The following is a 20,883-nucleotide window of genomic DNA, read 5'->3' as shown; positions in this document are numbered from 1 at the left end:
CCTTGAACCTGGTGCTAAGGTCCAGTGCAAGCCTGTGTGCCTCATGGAGAGGGAAAGCAGCATCCTGCAGACATCTTAATGTCTATCCATTTTGAAAGGGCAATTTTTTTATTTTTTCTGGATGCATCACATGCATGGGTAAATGCTAGAGATGAAATGATACTGTGTGGTGCTGTGTGGGGAAGTGTTTGGCACAGTGGGTTCTGTAAGGGAACGAGTGATGAGTCGCAGTCAGACACGAAGAAATGATGGTCCACAAGCCGCAAGTGCTTTTAATGGAATAACTTCCCACTTGTTTGATCAGATTTCTTGTAGTTGCCTCTCCCACCGCTGTTTTGAAGGGTGAGCAGATACAGCTCAGTGAAAACGATACAAAAGAAACCACCCTGCATCTTGAGAAATGTTTAGCAGCTTAATTAGTTTCAGAGTATAATACTGTTAACAGTGCATAAATGACAGATATTTTCTGTTTATCTACATATGGTTCCTTCTTTGAGCTTCACCCATTATTATTTAAATTAGTATTTTAAGTATCTTTTCTCCTGAAAAGCAGCCCCTATTTTTCCTTCCAATTTGACTTCACAAGATATTGTCAAACATCTTACTAGTAAGAGGATACACAATATAGTCTGTGCTCCAGCAGCCATAAAGGGAGAGGAAAGGGGAGAGGAATGGATTCCCCCAAGATACCCAGGTTTATGACTCGGGAAATGTGGGAAAGAGAGGTCTTCAATAGTGAATGATTTTGTGGGGTTTTCTGTGCTGCCTCCTGCTAATCTGCTAATCCTTTTGGAAAGCTAAAATTCATGGCTCTTTCTGGAGACAGCAGAGCACAGCTGATGCTGAGAGCAATTTTTTCTCTCAGCATAATGCAGCCAGTGCTGAGGTCATGGGGGCTGCAGAGGCTGTGCTCTGACTGCAATGGTAATAAAGCGTGCTGGCTTGCACTGAGCATGAGCCAATTCCACTCTGTCACATCCCAGTATCTTCAAAATTTAGCTGTGCCACTGCTGTGCTAGAGCTCCATGGCATGACAAGTGAGCTTTCCATTAGATTCCTGGCTGTGTTAAAATCAACAGCAAAGCAAATGCACTGTTTCTGCTAATTCTGAATAGCATTTGATTTGGACTTTGATGTGAAAGCAGAATACAGTAAGTTGCAATAACAGAAACAAATTAGTTCAGTATCTCAAGTTTCAAACCTTGTCATCTTGCAGGAAGCCCTTTTGACAGCTGTTGTGTCAGCTAGTAGCCAGTGGGGAAAATACAAAAATTATTACAAACTCCAGAGTTTTAACTCCAGTTAAAAATACAGAGGAGGGAGAGGGAGAGAGACAAATGACAGTGTTGACTTTTTGTCGAATACAAACCACTGAAAGTCTCTTGGAAGAACAATTGCAAGGGCCAGTGACACCTTTCCCCAACTAAAGGTGACAATAGTGCTGTCATTTCTCAGTTCCTTTGGCTGGTGGCCCAGGTGCCAAACTGGAGAACCTCTCCAGGAGATTGCTGCTGCTGACTGTGGGGTTTGTAATCCCTGTAAGGAGCCTCAAGTACCTGTTCCTGTGAGGCAGCACTGAATGTCTGACCAAGAATTTGAATCTGAGCTCTTAGTGACACAGACTGAATCTATTAGTCCTGAAAAGTGCAAAACCTGGGTTTTGGTGTGGCTCTTAACAACTTCATGGCTTGGCATCTAGAACATGTAAGTCAGGATTGGCCAAGCTGCCAATCTTTCGAGCCCTGGAAGGGATTTGTTCATAGAGGTCATCTTTGACTAAGTAATTTAGGGTGGGCTGGAGTTCCTGTAATACATTTTTAATTCTGCTGGGAATGGGGATATGGATGGGTGCTCACGGGGAAGGAGGGATTTAGAGGCGAGCTTCTCAGTGAGCATCCCACAGGACCCCCTGCCTGGGTGTGCAGTGCATACTGAGGTCACTCCCTCTTTCCCTGCTGCAGAAAGTGCTGCACAGCCTCTCCACCAGGAGAACTAGCTGCTCTTTGAGTCTTCCCTTTCCCTTGGAAATGGTGTCTCAGAGCACCAGGCACTCCATGTACCCAGCTCACTGGAGGTGCCCCAGATGTTTGGTTGTTTCCCTTGGGGTTCTGCTCACATCTGTAGGTGTGCAATGGCAGAGGGCTCCCAACACTCGATAGTTATGAAACTGGTAACCCATGAGAGCCCCGTGCCTGCTGCTGGGGTGCTGTGTAACACAGGGAAGTCCACGTGTGGGACGAAGCACTGACTTGGGATGATGGTAGATATATTAAAGCTACTACCCTTGGCTGTGAATGGCTTGGCTCTATGCTGCAGGCCTGTGCCAGACTGTTAAAATCATTCTATGGCGTGTTTTATATCTTATATCAGTACGATTTAAAATGTGTGTCATTTTACTTAACATTTCATTGATGACTGAGGGTTGCTTTTAAAAAAGTTTTGTTTCTTTGTCTATTTCAAGTGCATATTTCCTTCATATTTAAGGTAATACCTTATGCTTCAAGCTAGGCAGCTGTGCAAATCCCAACTGGATTAGAGCTACCTCTTTTTCTAGAGCAAAACCAGTCCCAGATGATCCATCTCTTTAAAACTTGGGCAATTAGTGCTCCCAATATTACCTATACAAAAAAAGTCGTTATAATGTAAATGCAGAGTCCTGGTGCTTCGCCTTAAATACAACAAATGCCATCTCAGTTATATAAATTTATACAGGTTAAAAAACAATGACTGTGTTCTCCTTATGTGAACAAAAGCTCTTAAAGGTATTGCCCGCATCGTACAAGCTTCTGGAAGGCTTTCTTGAAATCTTCATTAAAGATTGTGTAGATTAAAGGGTTAATAAGAGAGTTTATATATCCCAGCCATGCTAGGAAATTAGACATGTCCTCTGAGATATGACATGTTTCACAGGTGTTAACAACTACTTCTTTTACAAAAAACGGGAGCCAGCAGATCACAAATGCCCCCAAGATCAAACCCAGCGTCGTTGCTGCCTTTCGCTCTCTCGTGCTGGAGATTCTCTGTTTTTTCCAGGACTTCTCGTGCTTGGATTCAGACCTGGGACTTCGTAGGGTGATGTTGATTTTATCAGAGCTCACCAGGGGATCTGAGGTCTTCTCTGTTGTGCTGGGCATTGAAGCTGATTTGGTGCTTCTTTCACCTGCATCCAAAAGGACTTGTCCATTCACCCCCTCCTCCCTCACGATGCGGCTGACACTTCTCCTGTGAAATGTCTTTGCTGCTTTGTAGATCTTGTAGTAAAGGATCAGGATCAAAGCCAGCGGGATGTAGAAGGCGCCAAACGTGGAGTAAATGGTGGAAACAATGTGGTCGTGTTTGATGATGCATTCGTCCTCCCTGCTGGTTGTTTGGTGCCTCCAAAACAAAGGTGGCATGGAGATAAAAATGGATATGATCCATACAACTGCTATCATGATGCCAGCGTGCTTAGGTGTCCTTTTCCGGGCATATTCCACGGCATCCGTGATCGCTCTGTACCGGTCCAGAGCAATGGCAGAGAGGTGCAGGATGGAACAAGTGCAGCACGTGATGTCCACGCTCAGCCAAATGTCACACACCACCTGCCCCATGATCCAGGTCTCCTTTACGATGTAGACAATGCTGAAGGGCATCACCAGGACTGCCACAAGGAAGTCAGTCACTGCAAGAGAGCAGATTAGATAGTTGGCGGGGTGGTGGAGCTTTCTTGTCACAATTATTGCAGTCATCACGAGAGAATTGATGGCCGTTGTCATTAGAGCAAGCACAGACAGGGTAATGGAAATGAGAATCTTGGATGTTGCCCATTTGAAAGGTTCTTCTGATGTACTGTTTTGTTCAGTTGAGTTTATTAAATCCATGTTCCCTTTTAAAGACGATCTTTACCCGTGGCAGTTACCTGTTGGAAAAGTAAAAAGATTCAGATGATGCACCCTTGATTTTTGTCATCTTAAAAGACTGTGGGCCCTAAGCTTACAAAATGTTCAGACTTAACATTAGAAATTATTTTGGCTCCAAACTCCAGCCTGGTTCCTCGAGTGGCTAAAAATAGTTACTTCCCTTCCAGCTAGAGGCACTTATTCTGAATGCTTTGTAGAGGAGTCCTGAAACTAGTTAAATGTGAACAACCTCATCCTAAAGTAAGCACTAATACTACTTCTAGGCTTGTGCTGACTGCTCCACTAAGCAATGTAATGACTGTTGAAAACATTAATCCAGCAGGCATAATGCTTATTTTCCCCATATAAACTCATTTTCCCCATCAATAAGTGACTCATTCCTCGTGTATTAGCTAAACATGGGATTTCTTAACTGGGACATAGTTTTGAAGAGAAAATAGAAATGTGGAACATTGCCATATGCCCTGGGGTGACACCATACAAACAGGAGAAGAAAAAAAAATTTGTGAAAGTGTCATTTTACGTCTTCCTCTTGCACATCTCTAAAATGAAAGAGCTTAATATGTTTTAAAGCTTCAAATGGTTCACTTATTGCCTAAGTGAAATATGAGATGTACGTTAGAGTCCTAAGAACATCTTTACTTTTCCACAAGTTTTGCTGTTCTGTGGTTTCTGCTAAAGAAAACGGAAGGAAACCTGGGCGCTACTTGTTCTGTTAATGACGTTTCTATGGAAATAGCCTAAACACTCCTGTGGCTCAGCAGGGAGGAAAATACAGAGAAACACTGATGAAATAAGTTCTTGGTTGTGTTCTGGGGATGTGTTCTTGTCAAGAAGAGTTTCTGAGTACCTTGCAGAATGCAGCTGAATTGGTGTTTCCAGCTTTTACTGTGAGTGACAAGCTCTGCTCTAAAGAGGATCAGGTTTCATCCTCTAGTGAGTGTTGACCTGCAATTTCTTGTGTAAGATCTACTTGATGAACACCTCAGTGGGGTTATTTCTCACAGATTTTTGAGTGTGGTGAGTGAGTTGCACTTGTGTTACATTGGATATCAAGTGTAGGGAAATATATGAAATTAATATTTTTTTCTTTCAGAAATTTGGTTTCATTAACATAAATAAAGCTTTTTGATATTATGCTGGAGTGGCTGAAAAAGAATCTTGTTTACTGTTTATAACCTTGCACCCAGCTCAGTCACTTGGTTTGATATTTTAACCCAGGCAGTGCTTAATATGCTACTGACTGCTCAAGAGTGTTTTTAGCACTGATTGACCAACATCTAATTGAATGGAAGCACAAGAAAAGGAAATATATTTTATGTGATGATATTTGCACATGCTGAGCAGATACTTGTCCTGTACATGAGCTGATCACAACATGTGTGTGCTTTCTGTGTTCCTTTCTCTAAACTTGAAATATACTTTACACATGTAGAAATAGATCTTTCACTGTGTCAGTGTCACCTTAAAATCTTCTGAATCCACACTAATTTCTGTTTTACAGATACTTTTGTCTATATCTAGCTGCCTTCAGGGAAAGAACAGACACATATGCTATTATCTGGTGAATGCTCAACCTCTGCTAAATAAATCTTCCTTTTCAAGCTTGTGCAAATACATAGGGAAAAAAAGTTTATTGGGGAAAAACTAAGATATCTGTTGATATTCAGCAGTTGATCATTCTATGGCTAATCACTCGTTATGTTTAATCACCTTATAAATTTCTAACTCTTTGGATATTAGTCCTTAATTGCAAGCAAGGAAAAAGCAATTTAGAGGTAATGAAAGCTGATTAATCGTTTTTGAAAGATTCTTCAGTTTGAGACTATGGAGTAAGGAGGACACTATGGGTGGATTTGTAAAGGTGGTGTGTAGGAATAAGTTTCCTTAGTGCTGCTGTGATTTGGAGGCTCTTTATGAGAAGCACAGTGGCAGAAAAGTGCACATTTCTGTGCAGTGATTCTGCCTCTCTGTGTGGAGGCAGAGCCATGCAGAGGTCTGGAATGTTCAGCACTGCCCATCACAGAATTTGGTGGCTTTCCTGGTCAAGTGAGGTGGGGATTCTTTTCTAACTGGTGCAGCTTTACTGGGTGATCATTAACTAAAAAGATTGTTTTATAAATATGTGGGGTTGAAACATTGGCAGTATTTAATGACTGCTGATTCTTTCTCTTTTGCTAATGGCCAGAGTGACCTAATTCTAGAATTTTTTTTTAAGTGGAACTCAGTTCAGTCAGTTGCTATGGCTGGCTTCTGTCCACAGCAAGCAACCAACCCACTTTTAGGAGTATGAAGGATGATCCTGTAGACAGTGCACTGGGTTAGAATGCAGGAGAGCTGACCTCTGCCCCTCTGCTTTAGCCTTTCCCTGTCAATTTTTGAGCAAATTCATTACAGTGCTTCTGCTAATTCACTTGTAAAACAAGAGGAATTCCCTGGAACATTAGTTTGTTTATTTTTATTGCTTTCTCTTACTAGCATGATTTATCTCTTGTGGAATGGGTTTAGCAGTGACTACTTCAAGCATGCAGCTATTTTCAGAAGAATTACTACAGTCCAGATGTTTGTAAGGCTACTTTTGTGGAATTGGCAGCTCGATGCCCCTCTTGTAGAATCTATCAGCTTATCACTGATAACTCAATTTCCATGGCACCTGTTCTTGCTGCAGATGGAAGTGTTGTTTTTTATTATTACCTTTTCAATACTCAGCTGTTGTTCCAAAACTCTGGAAAGCCCTGAAATTTTGATTGAATTACATTGTCCTGAATTTAAGACTGGTGAAAATGATGTCTTGTACTTTATTAATTATTTATTTATTATTATTTATGATTGTTGAACAAGAGCTCTGCAAACAAAGGAAGCTGCTGTTCACCTAAGATAGCATGCCTCTTATCTTGGACATAGGAATATTATTATTTTGGAGGAATTAGCCACTTCTACATATCTTTTTTCCTTTCCTTCCAGATCTGGCATATTAAGGTGACCTGAATGTAAATACTTCCTTGTCTGTAAACACACACATATATCATCTCACTGATCAGGTGAGAAGGCATGGGTGAAAATGTCTGTGCAGCCTTATCACAAAAGGAAACATTGAATTTGTCTAGAGGTCACTCAAGAAAAATTGATGCTGCTGGTGTTTCAGCTTTTTCTGAGCACGTGTGTGTGTTATTAAGCCCATAACCCACCATTTGTGACTAAGATTTACCAAATAACAATGTAATTACTCTTGTTCAGCAGCCTGAGTCTGCCTTTCCAGGTTTGGAAAACAGTACTACTCTGCCCTTGAAAACATGAAAAATAATTAAAAATCCCTAATGCTGGAGAAACGTGGCTGGGAATACCTTTGAGAAAGGCATCATCAGTCTGCTGTTTGGGGTTCTGAATGTAGATTGAACTGCTAGAATTTTACAGCTCTTGATTTTTGGTCCTGTTTTTGTCTTTTTATTTAATATTGCTTTAAGCATTGGTGGGGAGAAAACTTGCTGATTAGGGTTTAAGTAGTGCTTTTGAATACAGGTTTTCTGAGAGTACTGGAAGGGGTGGAAGAAGGTGTTTGCTTATTTTCTGTGTGGGTTCATTAGCAAAATGTGTCTTAATTAAATAACAGTAACAGGAATTAGACAGCAAAACAAGCCAGGGATTGAATTTAGGGCATTTAAACTACTACAGGCAGCAATAGCAGTTTTTGTTCTTTAAGTAAACACAAGACAAAATTGTGCTGGGGCAGAGAAAGCTCCTAGTTTTTCACCTTCCACCAGGCTTCAGCTGGCTTTGAAATGAAACACTTCACTTGCCAGCAGGTGTCCCATTTTAAGAAAGAGGAGCTTGTACTTGGATCTGATAGGCGATGTGTACTTTGATCTTGAACTCCCATGTCCCAACATAGGAGGAAGGGTAGAGGGACACTTTCACCTGATTCTTGGTGTACTTAAATTCTTTCCTGCCCATAACTCTTCCTAAGGCTCCTAAAGCCACACTGCATCACTGGGACAAGGTTTGTAAGGGAAGTTCCTTGCCAGCTGAAGGCTGCTGCAGCAAGCCTGTCTTTCCTGGAATGCAAAGTAGATGTCTGTCAGCAGACTGAAGTGCGAAGCAGAAATTACAAGGTTGCCAACTCTCCTTACCCACTCTGCATTTCTTCATGCTTAAAACCTTATTTTTTTTCTTTTTCTCCCCCCCCATATCTGCTACTTAACTCAGAGACAGAGTTATTTCCAGTTCTTAATCTGTCAGCAAATATTTGTATATGCATGCTAAAGTAATGCGTAAGATTCCCTGTTTAGGTGATGCTATCCAGTCCATGGGACTGAGCACAGTTTGGACCTGAAATGTATTGGCAGCTGGAGGAATATCTTAAAAGCTGTTTAGTTTTGCTGTATGAGCCTCCACAAACTGGAGTTATTTATAATTCCCACTTGTAAAAGGTCACAACAGACCTAGAAACACAGACAACAAATAACTGCAAAATTACAGATAAATCAATTGAACTAATATCAACTAAAGATAATGCGGAATTCTGTCTCCCAAGCACGCTTCAGAGAAGCAAGGGCAAATAAATAGGCTTTGCATCATGCCCTGAATACCAATATAACACAGCAAGGAAACAAGTCTGAGTCCTGGAGAATAGGTATCTCCATGTCTGAGCACAGCGCTCTGATTTCTTACAGAATGGCAAAGAAAAGTCCCTTTCTGTGCCTTGAACCTGGATTTGGTCCTTTCTTAGCTGTGTAACAGTCTTAAAAGTCCTCCTGTTGGCAAAATGATGTGCTGCAGTATGCTTTGTGTCAGGCACAACAAGGATTATGCTTGCTTTAAATTTTCTGGATGTCTCTTTAAATTCGTTCTGCCAGCAGAAATAATCCCAAATGGCTAAAATGACAAAGTCTGATGGACTTAGCCCTGAAAATTACCCCCGCAAATGTCTACTCTGTCATCTTGTTTTTCCTGGAGCAAAACCAACAGAGATAGGTAGTGCTTCCACTGAAGCAGCTGAAATGCAAAGTCTGAAGCCTTCCTCGAGCTGCCAGGGAAGGGGAATTTGCCCTCTGCCACTGGGTGCTGACAGGAGAGATGCAAGCACCAACTCCAGCAGGACAGGAATGAAGACAGCGCTCTCTGGTAAAAGGGAAGCACTGGAATAACTCTGTCCTCATCTCCTTGGTGCAGTTAACTCACCTTCATATTTCCCACTCCTTTGCCAGGTTCTCTGCTTGTGTGTCTAGGACTGCAGTGTAGTCCCAGACTGCCTGTCAAGCCTGCCTGGAGGATCCCTCCCCTGCTTGTTGTCATGTTATCTGTAGCAACCACTGCATCTGCTTCTGTGGAGGAATGTGATGTTCAGAGGGTAATTATGCATTCCTTGCTGCTTCTAACGTTGAAGTTAAGGGTTCGGCTTTCTGTCTCCTTTTGGAAAATTAGTCACTTGCCTGTGTTTGCTCCTTATTTCATGTCCCTCTGCCATCTGTTTTAATCTAGCTGAGGGGTGTGGGGGGGAGGGAAGGAGGAGCAGCAAGAACACAGGATGATGGACTTGCTTATATAACACATGACTCCCAAATCCAGCTTCAGTTACTTGGGTGGTCACAGAGTGAACCTGTTAGGATTTGATAATTTTTGGCTGGAGAAAGAGAATTTCATTCCTCTATTCATAGTTCTCCAGAAGAGATGACAGTGATGTTTCTTTGTTAGATAAAGGGATTTGGTTTCCTCCCTTATTTGAGGCTGATCTGAGCCCCTAGTCCAGATCTCTCAGGATAATGGCTTGGCTAGTTTTCTCTTGTGTTGTATATGTTGTGGAAGAGTCCCAGAGGGTCAGGTCCTGGATAATAGTTCCTATGGGAACTGCTTCCTGCCATCTTTTCTGCTGCGATGCTCAAAGCTCTTTAAATAATATGTGTGAGAAATAGTGTTTGAGCACCCAATCCCCCAGTGTGAGCTCCACACTGAGCAAAATGGCACCTCCATGATGATAAAGACAAAATCCCATGTAACGCTGTGGCCGCCACGCTGTGGCACATATCCTCTTGGACTTGGGGTTGGGATCTGAACTTGAACATAAGTGGGCCACTCACTTCCCATCCTTATTCTTTGGCATTCATCCTTAGTTTAGTTTGGATCTAACATGCCTGAAATGTTCCATTCAACCAAAACTTTTCTGTATTAAGAAAAAGTTTAAAAGGTTTGCTTTAGTTCTGGTGAAGAAAAAGCAAGGTTCCTGTTTGTTTTTACTTGAAGTTTTTTTCCTTTTTTCTTTTTTCTTTTTTTATTTTTTTTTTGATTTGTAGTGAATCAAAGTGACTAATCAGCCATTATTTATCTAACTTGTACAACTAGATTCTTCCTAGGCAGGAGTGGCTTGCTTTCATTGCTGTCAACTGAATTTGTACAGAGGGTTGAAAATGCAGAATGGCTTTGCTTGTGTTCCAAAAACACTGCCTTTTCAGGTAAGGGCTTGAAACCTGTAGTAATCACAAGGCAGTGCTGGAGCAAGGAGGTTGAGAGGCAGTTTGAGTTTGCTCAAACAGTCATAAAATACAGCCTTGTTTCTCCCACTTCCCACTCATCCTTATGCTTTGAGGCCATGTGTTCTTTGACAGCCTTCTGAAAACACTTGTGTGCAGCTGCAAGTCCCAAACCTCCTTCACTGACAGACCACCCTCTGAAACTCTTTTACAAGAAGGAGATTCAGTAACAAAACAATCAATATTTTCAAATGCGTGCCTGGAAAAGATCTCTATTTCAATCTATAACATAACATAATTTTCAGACTGTACCATGGTCCAACAGTTGGGGAATTATTTTTCTTCTGTGTGATCACCAGGATAGCTTTGAGGGAGAATTGTAAACTCTCAGAAGAGTTTGCTGGAAGAGGAGTGAAAGTGACACGTCCCTGTGCTCCTCATCTGCAGCAGGATTCTGTGTGACACAACAACAGCACAAGTCTGTGGCTGATCACTTACACTTAGGAGAGATGGCAGAATTCACTTAATCTTTAATCTCATCTCTGACTAGTTTTTGGAGACTGATGTTATTTTAGACAGTGTTTGTCTTACTACATGTTTCCCAGTCTCTTTCTCTGTACTTCTAGCTGTGTCATTTGTCTTTGTTCTAATCCTCATCTGATCATCTTGGAGACTGAAGGTTGTTTCCCCTTGATCTTATTATCCATATGGCATGGGATAATCCTATCAGATGCAAGCTCTGCATTGACTTTGCCCTGAACAGCACTTCTCTAACATTTCCTTTATCAGGACTAACTGAGACAATTCAGGCTACTTCCCCTGAATGATGTGCATGTAGCCCTGGCCAAGAAAAATGTCAAGCAAAACAAACAAAACAGTCCTTAAAGCTGATGATTTTGGAATAGGGAGGGATATTAAGAGCATCAACATTTTATAGGAAGTAGAATTGAAGATTTTTATTTTTGTCTTGTCTCCGTGGGAAAGACAGAGAGGAAAGCTGCCAGAAAAGCAGGAAGAATTTGTGGAAAGCTTTCTCAAAGTGATGCATCCATAGCATAGGATTTTGTTGTGGAGGAATGTTTGGTTTTTTTCTTTCAGACAATTATTTTCTGCTGGAGGATGCCTTGCCTTGATGACTTCCACTCGCCTTGGTGACTTGTACACTTAGGTTGGGGGCTGTCTTTCTAAAACTCATGTTCGGTGCCTTCAAACTTAGATCGATACTAACCAGGACATGATTTTTGCTATACTCTGCATGGGGTGCCACAGTGCTGGTGATACAATACAGAGAACTGTTCTTGTTCCTGCTTTCTCCTGCATGGAGCCAGAGCATTAATGTGGGCAGGTAACTGATCAGACTTTCCATGAGCACCACAGGATAACCAAGAAGTCCTCATTTGCTACTTTCATGTGCTTTTCCTGTTGTGTGGAGTTTTTGTTGTTGGGATTTTTTTCCTGTTTGTTTGTTTGGTTTTAATTATATTTTTTTAGGGATTTAAATCCTAGCATTGACACAACTGAATATTTTAGCCAGAAGAGTTATGTTCACTCAGTGAATTGGCATAAATGCTAATGGCAGAAACCCTATTAGTTCCAGGGCTGTTTAAACCATCTGTGTCTTGAGATCTGGGATGCAGCTATGCTGGCAAACCTTCTCTAGTGCAGATTGGGCTTTAGCTTTCTTCCTTTTCTCATTTCCAACTACTCTGCAGCTCTTGAGCACGCCTTTCTCTTTACTTCAGTTTCTTATTGCACTGCAATGTGATTCTCTTTAAAAGCAGTGGCATTTAGGCAGAATAATCCCAGCCTACATGAAATCATGTGTGTGGTGAGGAGAGCTGTGGAGATAGGGGAGAGTACATCACGTGCAAGAGTTGTGAGGAGCACTTGAGGAAGTGGAATGGCTGGGAAGGAGGGCTGCTGGAGTAAACCCTTGCTTAGTGTTTTTGTGTGTCTGTATCCCTCACTGGTGCTGTATTGCATTGAAATGATACAAATACAGCAACTTCCTTAAAGAGCTAGGATGCATCAAGCAGCACTTCCACATGGTGCTGTGGAGCTCAGCATGTGGGATTTCTGAGATTTCTGGAAGGTCTCCTTGGCTCAGTGTGTGTCTGCAGCAGCAAGGATGAGAGGAAGGCAAACTGGAGCAGCTGCCACCAGCCCAGACTGGCAGCTGGTCTGGAAATGACTTGTGTGTGGTCTGGGACTTGTGGCAGGACTGGTACCCCAGCAAAATCTCCCAAGATCCTACTTTGGCAGAGAATGGATGTCTCTGTGGTCAGCTGCCATCAAAGCTTGCTGAAGAATTCCTGGACACATTCAGCTTTGGGTGTATTTTTAGGGGTACAACACTTTCCAGAAAGCTTGCAGCAGCAGGACAGTGTCAAAAGTGTCCAAACACAGAAACAAGGATTTATCTTCCTTATGAAGTTTCCTGAATGTGCCAGGTCTCTTGTTGTAGATGCTGTGATTACTAAATCAGCTCTTAAGCTTTCTAATGCTTTGTGAACTCATTTTCATTTCTGATAGGAAAATAACAGACTGTCACACACAACTTTTTTCCTTTGCATAATTCAGATGTAGTTGTGACACTTGACACACAGCACAGATGACTGTGAATGGCTCCTTAAAATTCAAACAGATGATTCAGAATTAATTATGAAAACCAACCTTATAGTTGTCCCAAGAATTCAGTACAGATGATCATTGTCTAAGAAGATCACCCAGCTCCAGCTGACCCCCAAAATTTCTCATTGATAAAAGCAGTTAAAGAATCTTGAATGATAGACTAAGGAAGAATTTAAAAGTTTTTGGTTTTCCTGTTGATATTTTTTTTTCCTTTGAGAATCTATCAGTGTTGGCTTTCTGAGATCTTTTAAAACATAACATTGTGACTTCACCTTCAGCACTGTATAGAAGTTTAGGTACAACTTTGTCCTAGGGATTCTTGTAGGCAGCACTTTGGCTCTTTGTTTCCTGAGTAAGAAAAACCCACGCAGTTTCAAAAGGGGTTGTGCAACTCTAACTTTTAGATTTAAATTGTAATCATAACATGAAGAGGAAATAATTCTAGCAGCTGATTTCTCCTTAAGTTGGATGTTGAGAAAATGAAATTTTTGTATTTATATGATAAGAATGTTTCTTTGAAAACCTGGTGCACTCTTGCAATGTATTTTAATATATTTCAAAATAACTTAAAAAAACCCTGTTTGATTGTATTTGCATGTGATAACACAAATAATGTTGATAATATTAGTTTGGTTGTGAAAAGAAGCATTAAACAGACTGTGTCTAATTGCCCAAATCCACAGAAGGCACATGAGTTCTCTGAACTGCTTCAGGAGAGTTCAGAAAACCTCCAGTGGATTCTCAGCAATTGCAGATTTTCTGTGGCCCCTGTCGTTTCTGAGAGAAATCAAGATTGTAAGATGTGCTTTCACATAATAACATGGTAAAAAGCAAGAGTAAAGGACAGAGCCAAATGGTTAAAGTGCTGATCTTCAGAGACTGGAAGAGGCCTGGAAAAAATCAAAAGTGAGCCCTTGCTTCAGCATGATCTGGCTTGTTTGTTATGTATGGGAACAACAACCTCATGCTTAGCACTGCTGGAAATGCTGAATTCCTTTCCCTGGGCTGCTTAGAGCCCAACTGTCATGTTGGAAAGCTGGAGGATTTCCTATGGACTGGAGCATGAAAAACTGGTTTTCTACCAGGAGACTGGAAAATACCAAATTATAACCTCAAAGCTGTCTGCTCAAAAAAGCTTTTTCACTTTTAACCTCTGAAGCTACTGAAATTTATGGAAAAAGGCTTTTAACATCTTGACATCAATGTGCTGTTAATAAGCAATGAGATCTGTAGTACAGGTGCCCTTCTGTAGGTACACATGTGTATATTGCATCATATTTTTCCCCATCATTTCTGTGTTTTCTATTTTAAGAAGTCATCATTGAAAATGACATTTCCTTAGTGTTCAAATTACTTCTTTGCTCTTTGAAGCTGAAGAATATTATAATGTTAACTCTTCTGGAAAGGAGCAATGAACAGATTCAGGCAAGTACCCACTCCTGTAAAATACCTTGGGGTTTTTTTTCCTCATTTTAAGTTTTCCCATTTTCAGCCACTAAATGCTGATGTTACATTCTGTGATTTTTTTCCTCTTTGTTTCTTTATTCACAATCTTTTGAATGTGACTAGTTAATATATACCAATTATTCCCCCTCCTATTCTCAAGGGTTAGAGGCTTTCTCAAAAGGACACAGGTGGTTATATATGCATAAATCAGAAGGATGCTCTCTCTAATCAGTTGACCTGGGTATCTAAGGCTTCAAGTAAGACTGAAGAGAAATAGCCAGATAACCAGCTGCTGGAACAGGAGAAATGGCTGTGGTTGCCAGCATCTGAAGAAATTATATGTATTTTTACATGGAAGCTCCATCTGTTTGTACTTGCTTAGCTCTGGGATTTGAACTTGAAAAGTTCCAACACCATTAGCTGCAGTTCCTGGCTCTGCTGTTACTTGACCTCTACTGCAAGATTATTATCCTTTCTGATAATTCAAATGTATTGTTTTATACCCAGGCAAGTAGTCGTAGTATTTTGTACCTGCAAAGAGTTTGAGTTTCTTTGTTTTCTCTGTTTCTGATAATGCCTCCTAATGAAAAAAAAAAAAATCATTAGGCACTAATTTAGACTGTGCAGCAAACTTTATCTAAAATCTTCAAATCGGTTGTGTGGGCAATAACATTGTATTATGTTACACATTTTCTTTTGATTACTGCAGTATGACCTGGTTTGACCATAATATTGACTGTCAGTATTCTCTATTCACTAGATAATAGGCAGCACTGCATGGAAGAAAACTGCAAAGACATAACCATTCATTCATCAACTATTCTAAGTCCAAATTAAAATTTTAATTTGGAAAAAAACCCTATAACAAACAGAATAGCAACTTTCAGAAAATTTGTGATTTGAGGTAGTGTTGTTCAAGGTAAAAATGCAGCACACTGAGGTCCTTGCTTCCCTATTATTTTCAGCTAGCAGTGGAAAAAATGCTGCAGACCTTTAAATACCATGAAGGTTTATCTTGTCTCAGTTGGAGATAAGATATTTTGTGAAAAGTAGATGCAGAAGAGCACTGAAGAAAGAGGCAAACCCCCCCTCCCCACCAAGCCTAAGAAAAACCAACGAAATAGAAAACAGCAAAAACAACCACAACAAACCAACCCCCAAAAATAAAATTTGACTATGTCTTATAAGCATCAAATATGGCAGAGGATCATTAGATTAACCTTTTGTTATGATGAAAAGCATTGCTGTAAGATGTTTTTCAGCTGTATTTAATGGGATCAGTAGGTTTATGCTCCTTATTACATTGGAACGGATAAAGATTTTAATTTAGATAAATGGGTACCTGACATGGTCTGTTGTTGTGGGTTTTCGTTTTTATATAACTGCTGCTTTTATGTTGGCTTCTGACTTTTGTGATGATTAACAGCTAATTACTTTTCCTGTAGTGAGCAGTGCTGAATTTGGGTGGCAAGAAGGAATTATGTTCTTTGTGTGGATGTTGCAGCTGGAACGGTGTAGCCGGTGTCCGTGTGGGTAATCCTGGATAAAAGCATGAGCATCTGCCCAACTCAGAGAACTTGGCTGCCCTTTTTGGTTTGCCTCTGCCCGATTTAGAGAACTGTGTCAAAATATGCCTCTTCAGGCCTGTGAAACAGATGAATCAGTTTAAATGCTAGAGGTTGTTATTCAGTTGGGAGAAGTTGATATTGGTGCCAAAATTGTTTTGGAAAGGTCCCTATTGGATGTCAAAGCAGGACAATACAAATCAAACAACTGTGATGGCCCCTCCCCGCCTCCCTGAACTGATTTCTCTCTTCTGTCCCAGGGCATCTCTTTGCCACCTTGGCATCCTCCCTGCATGCTCAGGATCCCACGTGCCCTGCAGTGTTCAGCCGCTGGTGCCAAGCAGGGCGGTGGGATCCCGCTGTTGCTTTGTGTCTGCTAGAAAGTCATGCTTCATGATGTACTAGGAGAGCTCGGTGAGTGAATGACTTCAGTGTGTAAAATGGGCAATGCAGCACTTGTGCTTCGTAAATATATTGAAAACTGTCATCTCTGCAGATAGTCCTCCAATAGAAAGATTGAATTAAGGTGTAAAATACATTTAGGCTAGAAAGCATCCAGCTCAAATAATCTGTTACAGCTTCCAGTTGTTCTTCCTTCAGTCTGAGTGCAGGACACTTCACATCTATTTAATTTCATCCAAGGTTGCTTGGGTGCTGTGGTGTGGAGTGCCAGTAGTGACCCCCTGAAAGTTATGCTGCAGAACCACTCAAAAATAACAATGTTCAGTATCTGCAGGTGTCAGCATGGTCAAATGGTTGCACATTGCTCCAGGTAACCTTTTCAAAGACAAGTGATGATGAGAAGTTTGTGTCTCTGAAAGAGTGAATGGCTGAAGCCTCAGGGAGCTGCTATCAGTGATGCTGTGTTTGGGGGCACAGTAGGTTCTTTTTTCTTCTTCTCTCATCCCCTCCTGTTTGCACAATGAAATGCAGCAAAAAGGGAGGTTGCTCATCAGATGCTTTGAACACAAGGCAATTATTTCAGTCCTTTTCCCCCAGTAATTCCTTTGCAGCTGGAAATAACAGATGCATTCTGGCCTGGGCTCCTGTCCTGTGCCACTGACAGTCTCATACATGTTTTTCTATGTCTGGCTGAACAATTGCCAGATCAAGGCTTAGGGTCTGTAAGACTTAATAGGTTTTAAGGTAAGAACTATTTGATTGTTACTTAATAATATATATTTTTAGCCTAATATGATTAAAAATATTTTACTGTTATGATAGTTGTTACAGAATACCCAGAAGCAGGATATTGAGCTGTCTTCAAATTACAAGAAATTGCTGTCATTGTGGCTCTTCTTTTGCTCACATGTAATAGTAGGGAAGAGGTGCTTTTGACCTCTTTTTCAACTGCTGGGAGTGTGCTTTCTTGAGTTTTTGTGTAGGTGGGAAGTATTCCTGAGAAGGAAGCTGGACTGCGTCAGTAACAGCATTGTGCTGACAAAAGTCTGCAGAATAATTGCTGAGACATCAGTTTAGGAAATTGGTGGCAGGGGGCTCTTCATTTGCTTGACTCTGTGGCATGACAAAGTTATTTTCCAGTCTAGAACTGAAGGAAGCATTTGGATTTTTGACTGCCACTGTATGGGAGATTCATAAGAACAATAATAATAACAACAGCAGTTACTTCAGGCTTCTTCATCTCCATGTGTTGGCTGCATTGCAGGTTGCTAATAAAAGTGGTGTTATAGATTGCGGTGGCTTATATATGGGAATAGGTCTTTTTATATTCTCAGTTCACCATGGATGAGGTTTACTGCATTTGCACTTTTAAAAGCAGTTATGTAACATCAGCAAAAGGTGTGTCAGAGGAAAGGCAATTGACTTTGAAAAGTTTTCGTAAGCTGTGTTATTAAGTATTTATCTGTGTGGTCTCAGAGCAAGTAGTCTGGAAAGTAACTGCCTTTAAGAATGTCACAAATGCTACTTGGGACTGCTGGGAGAGCACTATTTGGACCATTTATCTATCAAAACAAGAGACTGATGAGCACAGGAACATTCTTCTGACTACGGTAAAAATGTCAGTCTGAGCAGTTCTTGCCGTTTCAAGCCTTTGCTTTTCATTTAAAATTCTACTGCCATTTGATCAGAACATTAAAGTCTGGCTCAAATTCTGTGCCCTGTTCAATCAGGAGATTTTTTTATTCCTGTATGCATGCAACAGATTCTAGAGAACTAACAATTCATTTGGTAGGGAGTGAGGAGTCCACATGCCTCCTGCTGGATGTGGTTTTGTGTGGTTAGAAATTATGTTATATTGGCTATAAAGAAGCTTTTAGTGCTAATGCTGTAGTCATATATAGAGGAGTTTTTGAAAACACAACAAACATACTGCCTATATTTACTGACTTTAGCCAAAAGACAGATTCAGCTGCTTGTTTCTCCTGAAACTCTCTTTATGACCAGAGAAAAGCTCATAAAGATCTCCTGTTCTCCATGAAACTGGATAAAAAACCTCATGCATCAATTTCTTGAGAAGCTCTTTTAACATCTAGGTGACTTCCTGTGTACTTTTAAAGAACATATCATCTTGCATTGATATTTAAATCAACCTATAGGAAATACTATAGCTAAGTATCTAAAATTGACATGATTTAAAGGAATTAAATGTGGTTAAATAGTATTTTCCTATTCTGCTATATTGCAAACAGTATGTCAGGGACTGTATTTGTTTAATTGTATTTTTAATGTTTAGACTTAGTGGTGCACCTGTTCCTCTAGTCTCTTCTGCAATTTTCCTACTTGTACATAAGGAGTTAATGAAATAAACCTTCTCTATCAAGGAGAAGTAATCCCTCCTTCAGCACATAGAATTATGACACTAATAATGATTGACAATGGAAAATTCATGTACATATAAATTTAATTACCCATTTTTTGTCTTTGGACATCTGGATTGCCAACAACACGTGGCACTAAAATTGGTTTTTGGGTTTCTTTATTTTATTAATCATTTAGATGTCTGATAATATTAGCAGTAGAGTGTCTGTGCGTAGGGAGAGAAGTTGAATATTTCCCGGCCCCCCATTTCCTTCCTCATCTACTAAAAACACAGACACCAGCAAAGTCAAAGACCAGATTTTTACCTTTTTGCTTTAGCTGCAAAGAAATGTAAAAAATGGATGACTTAATGCCCCAGGAGGGGTCAAATAAGTACTTTCCTTTTGCTCTAGTGGCAAAAATATCTTGAAGTAAAGCTGAGCTCAGTCCCCTGTTTCATAGAGCTTTTAGAATATTTTTCCGTGCAATTTGACGGAATGCTCCCATTTGGCTGCCTTTCCCATTCCATACCCCTTGGCAGCAACGAGTTGGTCGCATTTTCCCTGCCAATCTCTGCACAGTCTGCAAGTAGTCTGAGCCATGAGCACTGTCCATTAGTTCTGCAGCAGAGAACCCAGCAGCAAATCCTTCCTGATGCATCTCCTGGGGAGCAGATTTGCTTTTCGGGTTCCACTGCTTCTGATGTCAGGTAGAAATCCAGCCTAAGCACACTGAAAGGTTACAGAGGACTTTGTGAGCTCTTGCTTGAGCTTCATGGGGTGATTTATTAAGCCTGGAGAGCCATTTAGAAATGTAATGGGTGTCTAGGATGCTGAAAAGCTGCCTGAGACCAGGAGCTACCATTAAGGATGACATACTGGTTTCAGCAGCATTTGCATTTGTAAGCTTTTTTACCTTGAAACAATTATGGTTTCATACAGGTGTGGTGGTGTAGGAGGGTTTTTGTAGGTGCAAGCTGGAGTCCAGGGTGCAAGCACTTTGCACCAGTCCTTGGGAGCCTTGATGTGTGCACTGGGTGAGCTGAAATCAAATGCTGATTGAGCCTGTTAATTGATCCATCACAATCCCCCTGCCAAAAGGTTCCTCCTTCCAGGAGAAGCCATCCAAGTGCCTTAAACATCTGAAACAGGGATTCAGACATGGCAAATCAACATGTTCTTGTACAAGGATGCAGCAATTTTCTTAGCTGCTAGTAAGAGAGAGCTGAGTATAAATAACTTAAAGACAGTTTAGCTGGTCAACAGCTGTAAACTTCTCTCCAAGTAAAGCCAAAATTCTTTGACTAAGTACTTCTTGATGTGCTTCAGCATAACAAGACAAAAGGAAGCTCTTGGGTTTTCTTCTAGCCAAGGCAGAGCTACAGGTGGAAGATTCTTTACATAAAAATGTGTAACTCAAGGATGTATCCATGAAAGACAATTTTTGTAGAATTTCTTTCCAAGTCTTATATTCTCTGGTAAGAAAATATTTTTTTCCAGAAACAAGAGTGTGGCTGAAAATAACTCTGCCATAATGATAACAGCTGTGCTTCAAAGGGCAAGAGTCTCCTCCTTTTCAAATTAACTTGGTACTCAACTTGAAAGTTGACCCCTTTTGCATTTCACATGCTGAAGTTAAACTGTGGCACATATTTGATTCCGCGGCTGTTGGCAAGAGCTATTGTTTGGAAGCAGTGGGGCCAGAAAAGACACTTTTCTGCCAATGATGGCAGATGACCCAGCTCCAGATGAAGCATCACCAGTGTTGTTCCTAGGGTAGATTGTCCTTGCCACAAAGGGGTCAGGTGTTATCCTTAGTGTACATGGCACCTCAAGAAGCAAAGCAAGCAGCAAAGTTCAGGAAGGAAAGTTGTATCTGTGTAGTTGGTAGGCTGTCTTCAGGCACATTTTACATTGTCAGCTTCCTCTCTTAGGCTGAGCTTTTCCTCCATGTTTTACATGAAGTGATCTTGTGTTTCTTAGCAGAAGCTACATGAAGGATTAAAAGTAATAGCATATTTTTTTGTGTTGGAGAAAGGTATCCCTAGGCCTAAGCTCTGGTAGTGGAGAAAGATGCACAGCTGATGTTTATTCTAACACTTGTTTGAGTGTATGGACA

At 40.8% G+C, this 20,883-nt stretch overlaps 1 protein-coding gene across 3 annotated transcripts in view; it reads right to left on the bottom strand.

Annotated features, from left to right (window-relative positions):
- Window positions 1–2,248: 2,248 nt before the first annotated feature.
- HTR1F (5-hydroxytryptamine receptor 1F) overlaps window positions 2,249–20,883 on the bottom strand; it is a 102,516-nt gene continuing 83,881 nt past the window's right edge. For all 3 annotated transcript variants that reach the window (XM_064410958.1, XM_064410959.1, XM_064410957.1), the window contains one exon: window positions 2,249–3,898. In XM_064410958.1, the coding sequence (XP_064267028.1) occupies window positions 2,757–3,860 (1,104 nt within the window). In that variant the 5' untranslated portion in view covers window positions 3,861–3,898 and the 3' untranslated portion in view covers window positions 2,249–2,756. The remainder of the gene's footprint in view (window positions 3,899–20,883) is intronic.

This window comes from Passer domesticus, chromosome 2 (assembly GCF_036417665.1).
Source record: "Passer domesticus isolate bPasDom1 chromosome 2, bPasDom1.hap1, whole genome shotgun sequence".
Lineage (NCBI taxonomy): Eukaryota > Metazoa > Chordata > Aves > Passeriformes > Passeridae > Passer > Passer domesticus.
The sequence above is the reverse complement of the archived record's forward strand: the minus strand, read 5'-3'. Positions and strand labels throughout refer to the sequence as shown.